Source organism: Gekko japonicus, unplaced genomic scaffold (assembly GCF_001447785.1).
Source record: "Gekko japonicus isolate JY-2015 unplaced genomic scaffold, Gekko_japonicus_V1.1 scaffold542, whole genome shotgun sequence".
Classification (NCBI taxonomy): Eukaryota; Metazoa; Chordata; class Lepidosauria; order Squamata; family Gekkonidae; genus Gekko; species Gekko japonicus.
Genome location: NW_015163104.1, coordinates 996,249 through 1,002,114, shown reverse-complemented (window position 1 = coordinate 1,002,114; position 5,866 = coordinate 996,249). Strand labels below are relative to the sequence as shown.

At 51.2% G+C, this 5,866-nt stretch overlaps 1 protein-coding gene across 1 annotated transcript in view; it reads left to right on the top strand.

Moving 5' to 3' along the window:
• The first annotated feature begins 2,070 nt into the window (after positions 1 to 2,070).
• LOC107106591 (zinc finger protein 232-like) overlaps positions 2,071 to 5,866 on the top strand; it is an 11,891-nt gene continuing 8,095 nt past the window's right edge. The window contains exon 1 of the mRNA XM_015406772.1: positions 2,071 to 3,133. Within this exon, the coding sequence (XP_015262258.1) occupies positions 2,384 to 3,133 (750 nt within the window). The 5' untranslated portion in view covers positions 2,071 to 2,383. The remainder of the gene's footprint in view (positions 3,134 to 5,866) is intronic.

The window sequence follows — 5,866 nt, the reverse complement described above, 5'->3', positions numbered from 1 at the left end:
TTTCTGACCACAAGAAATTTTAGTAGTTGAAACAAACAAAGGTTGAATGGGCACAGAAGTGCAAATTAAGATCACCCACCTCTCTATTACATTTTTAACTTGTGCTTTGGCAGTATACATTGGTCTCTCTTCCTCTGTTTTACTGGTGAGGTAGAAGGTCAGTAGCTTGGCAGTTCGAGACCCTATTGCCGTGTGACGGAGTGAGCTCCCGCCTCTGGCCCCAGCTCCTGCCAACCTAGCAGTCTGAAAGCAAGAAATTGCAAGTAGATAAATAGGTATTGGCGGGAAGGTAACAGCGTTCCATGTGCCTCGGCATTTAGTCATGCTGGCCACATGACCACAGAGAAGTCTTCGGACAGCGCTGGCTCTTCAGCTTGGAAATGGAGAGGACCACTGCCCCCTAGAGTCGGATTCGACTGGCTTTTGAGCAAGGGAAACATTTAGAGTAATTTAAGAGAGAATAATTAGCCCAAGGTTACCTAGCATGTTTCATGGTAGCGTGAGGACGTGAACTCAGGTCTCCCAGAGCATCATCATACACTCTAAATGTTGTTGTACATGCCGTCTCTAATTCATAGTAAGAAGGTATAGTTGTGTTCTGGAGGCTACCGTGTTGACCATTAATATGGAATGAAACAGGAGGACAGGGCTATCAGTTGCTACTAGCCGGGGTGATTAAAATGAACCTCCATGTTCAGAGGCTGTCAACCTCCAAGTACCAGTGCCAGGATCACATCAGTGGTAGACTACCTGCTTGGCGCTCTAGTTCTCTAGTTCAGCCCCTGTTATCGCCATTGAAAAGGATTGGATGACAAAGTGATATGAAAGACCTCTACCTGAGATAGGGTTGGCCAGGTCCTATCTGGCTGCCGGTGAATGGGTGGGGTCTCCTGGGCACAGTCAGGATATCTTCTGGGGGCGACGCGCTAGGATTTGGGCAAAAAAACCATAGAGTTTGCCCTCAAAACCATAGAGTTTGCCCAAAACCTAGACCGTGGCTTCCCGACGTCAGCAATGTGATGATGTCACTTCCGGGTGATGTCATTGTGCCGGCGCCGCAGAAGGGCACTTTTTTGGGGGGGGTGCTTCCCTGCTGGCCGGCGGTGGATTGGGGCCCACGAAATCAGGGGAACCCCCGCGGCGACCAGGGGGATGGCAACCCTAGCCTGAGACCCTAGAGAGCAGCTGCCAGTCTGAGTAGACGAGACTTAACCTTGGTAGGCCAAAAGCCTAAGTAGAGAGCCAGTTTGGTGCAGTGGTTAACTGCATGGACTCTAATCTAGGAGACCCAGGTTTGATTCCCCACTCCTCCACTTGCAGCTGCTGGATGACCTTGGGCAAGCCATAGTTCTGTCAGAGTTGTTCTCTCAAGAGCAGTCCTCGAAAGAGCCCTCTCAGCCCCACCTACCTTGGGAGGGGAAGTTCGTAAGTTGCTCTGAGACTTCGAGTGAAGGGCGAAGCATAAATCCAGTCTCCTCCTCCTCCTTCTTCTTCAAGACAGCTAGGAATGGGCCATGCCTGAGTGGCAGGGCATCTGCCTGGAATCCAGTAGGTCCCAGGTTCAACCCCAGCATCTCCAATTAAACAGTTGTAGGAGGTGAGAAAGATCTCAGACTGAGTCCCTAGAGAGTAGCCACCGGATAGAGTAGACCGGACAGGACAGGTAGAAGGCAGCTTTGTGTATGCTCATATGACCAATGGCACCTCCGTACAAAAAAGATTCTCTGCTTGTAGAAAACTAAAATGTTAGAGCTGGGATGTGAGTTCTAGTTCAGCCTCTGCCCTGTTGTGCATTTTTTTCCACCGTAAGTTGTTTTGTTGTTGTTTAAAGGGGTTTTTTTATGAAAAGCTTTGAAACAGTTTCCTTGTGATAGTTTCAGGAGGGTAGCCAACCATGAGCTGCATTCGAGTTCAACAGCACCTTAGACACGTTTTTCAGGGTATAAGCTTTCAAGAATTAAGGCTTCCTTTCTTCAGGCATCTGCCGTTTGTATTTCTTTCTTTCAGGGAAAAGAAGCTCCTGTCTGTTGAATTTCTGCAAAAACTACTTCTTTGACTGAATGCCTTCAGAATCTGCTGTGTCTATCAAACGAACTGGGCTTGTCAAAAGTGTGAGACATGCCTATATAAAGAGGTGTGATTGGTTGTTCGGAGAATCACGTGTTCCTCCCTGTTGCCCTCTGGTGGTAAACCCTTGAAGGTCCACCTTGGATAAGAGAGTTCAAAACTTTGTCTCCATTTAGTCTGTTTGTTGCTGTTAATCTTGAGGGACTCGCTACAATAACATTTAAGAACCTTTGCTCTCATGGACTTGCAAGCTTAAAAAGAAGGCCCCTCCTCCTCCCTGTGTGAAGTGGCCTCCCCTTAAGCTTTGGCAGACAAAATGGCCGCCTTGAATTGGCCTTTCCAGATTGTTCTACAACAGGGAGTGAACTCTGGCATGAAAATCGTGGGGCCACCCCAAGTGAGGCCTCCTGAAGAGGAAAGCATGATCCCTCGTCTCACCCAGGTGGGGACTATAGGGGAGTTTCTAGGCTGTGTGGCCCCCCAGAAGTTGACTCAAGGACCCGAGGAAGGGTTGGCCCAGTGCTGGGAAGCCCAGTGGCAGGAGGTCTTGAAGGCTGTGCAGCCCCTTTCTCCTGGGCAGGAAACCCCACAGCAGTCGAAAACTTTGGCATCGGACAACACAAGGACCTCATCTGAGGTAATCTCCAATAACGGCCAGTGGCCTGGAGGGAAAGGAAGTACCCAGCTCCTAGTGGAGGACGACGGAGGCGACCTGCAGGCCTTGAGCAATCCGTGCAATGGAGGAAACGGGACAGGGATCGAAGAGACAATGAGAAAGGAGGCCCTCGATGCAGAGACGCAGCGGCAGCGCTTCCGGCAACTGAACTACCGGGAGGCTGAGGGACCCCGCGTGGTCTGCGGGCGACTCCAGGAGCTTTGCCACCAATGGCTGAGGCCCGAGAGGCACACCAAAGAGCAGATTCTGGAGCTGGTGATCCTGGAGCAGTTTCTGGCCATCCTGCCTCATGAAATCCAGAGCTGGCTCAGGGGCTGCTGCCCTCAGGCTTCTTCTCATGCGGTAGTCCTAGCAGAGGATTTCCTGAGGGGCCAGCAGCAAGAGACCAAGGTGAGAGAGGGTTGGAAGATGCGTTTAGTTTCACTCATTTTCTACCTGACCCCTGCGAAACTAGCGATACGTTAATACGAGCTTGCCCGTGCTCTGGTGCTAAGCAGTGGTCCCCTAGGGGGTGTTCTCCCTTCCCAGAAGGCCTGCTAGGCCTCAGAACAGGGAAGAGAGGGGCTGTTCCACCTCGTCGCTCCTCCTCCCTGGTGAACCTGTTAGCTCCCCAGCTAACTGTTGAATCGCGAGGGATTTTTTTATCCTTGGTGTAAAAGAAACAAAACCTCACGTGAAAGGAAGCAGGTGCATTCCAAATAGAACGACTTTATTTCAGCTAAGCAACAATAAAGATTTTAAGGCAACAAGGTTCATTCATTCATTTCAGCTTCTTATAGGGGAGGGGCTGTGGCTCAGGGGTAGAGCCTCTGCTTGGCCTGCAGAAGGTCCCCGGTTCAATCCCTGGCATCTCCAGTTAAAGGGATGAGGAAGAAGGTGATGTGAAAGACCTCTGCCTGAGACCTTGGAGAGCTGCTGCCGGTCTGAGTAGACATACTGACTGCGATGGACCGATGGTCCAATTCAGTACAAGGCAGCTTCATATGCTCATATATTCTTCAAGAAACCCCCCAACAAAATTCTCCAAAGAACAACGAAATTCTAAAAGTTAAATTCTCTGATGCTTTGGAGGGTAGACTCTGTGGCATTGTACTCCACTGAGGTCCCTGCCCTCCCCAGACTCCATCCCCAAATCCCCAGACATTTCCCAACCTGTATCTGGAGCTGTGGTGGCTCAAGTGGTTAAGACGCTGAACTGCAGGCTGTGGAAGGTCAGTAGTTTAGCACTTTGAGACCCGCGAGGGCCTGCTTGGCCTGCAGAAGGTCCCCGGTTCAATCCCTGGCATCTCCAGTTAAAGGGATGAGGAAGAAGGTGATGTGAAAGACCTCTGCCTGAGACCTTGGAGAGCTGCTGCCGGTCTGAGTAGACATACTGACTGCGATAGACCAATGGTCTGATTCAGGGCTTTTTTTGTAGAAAAAGCCCAGCAGGAACTCATTAGCATAATAGGCCACACCAACAGCAGAAACTCATTAGCATATAAGGCCACACCCTGAGACCAGCTCATTAGCATATTAGGCCACACCCCCATGGCAACCCTACCTGGCCAAGTGGGAGGGCCCTGACAAACATAGGCCCCTCCTCCTTCTTTCAGTGGGCCTTGACTCCTCCCCTGGCTCTCTAGCTCTGACCCAGGTTCTCCTCCTGCCCTTCTCCCCACTGGGCCTGTCAGGATTTCCTGGAAAGGCCCAGGTTGTGTCTGTCCCCATTGGCCCGCTGAGACCATGAGCTTGGGCTGCCACATCCCCCCTGGCCACTGGCGAGGGATGGGGGTAGGATAGCCAGATGCAGGCTGGGAAACTCCTGGAGATTTGAGGGTGGTGCCTGTGGAAGACAGGGTACCTCAGTGGGGGACAATGCCCATAGAGTTCTCCCTCCAAAGCCCCCCTCACAGTCCATCACTGTCAGCCCTGCCCCCCCCCCGGGGGACAATGCCCATAGAGTTCTCCCTCCAAAGCCCCCCTCACAGTCCATCACCGTCAGCCCTGCCCCCCCCCCCGCACAAGAATTCATGAGCATTCAGTATAAACAGGGAACTTCCAGCGTGTGTCTCATTTGAGAAAGCCTGGGCCAGACACAGGGCGGACCTATATAGTTAAGGCCCTCATCATTTAGGTTTCTGAGGAAGCTTGCAATAAAAACACAAATAAAACCAATAACTAAAATAGCACCTAACTCTTGTCACTCTAAAAAACCCCATAAGAACAAGTAAACAGTATTAAAAAGAGAACAAAACTCCCACCAACAAACTCAAAAGTCTGGGGAAACATATCCTCTCAGTGTCTGAAGTAGAAAGTCCAACGGGCCAGGCGTGCAGCAGCAGTGAGCAAAGTATGCCAAGCACAGGTTGCCTCTAAGACAGAAGTCCCCAACATAGGGCCCGTGGGCACCACAGCACCTGCCACCATGTTTCCTGGTGCCCACCAAGTGTTGTTGTTTTTTAGAAAGGGGGCAGGCCAAGTGGGGCTGTTGCCCAGCAGAGTTTCTGACTAGCCACTGGAGATCACATCAGCTGATTAAAGTCCATCCTGCTAAACAGCTTCTGAATGATATGCTGAAGAGTAACTTTTGGCGTTATGGATCACCTCGCTCCCTGACATTTTGTAGCTCGCTCCACCTCCTGTGGCAGCCATTTTGTGGTTGGTCCCGGCTCCTGTGGCAGCCATTTTGTGGTTGCGCCTGCTGCCCTGTGTCAGAATTCCAAAGGTGCTAATAGTCCCAAAAGGGCTGCAGACCACTGCTCTGAGACGGCCCTTCATCAAATACCCATGGTAGAGAAATCCCAACACAGAGCCTCTGAGCAAGACCTTCAGAGAAATGTCATAATTTTGAGGGAGACCCCTTTTGAAGCAGGGCTGATTCACTTGTTTTAGAGAGGGCGAAAAGTCACCAGAAGGTGAGATTTCCTCCGTGACCTTGTGATGGACAAGAAGATCCATGCCGAGGCCAAGGACAACTTCAAGAGGGAACTGGATAAGCATATGGAGCAGAGGTCCATCGGTGGCTATTAGCCACCAGGTATAGATAGGAACTCACAGGCTGGGGCAGGTGATGCACTGTATTCTTGGTGCTTGGGGGGGGGGGGGCAACAGTGGGAGGGGCTTCCAGTGTCCTGGCCCCGC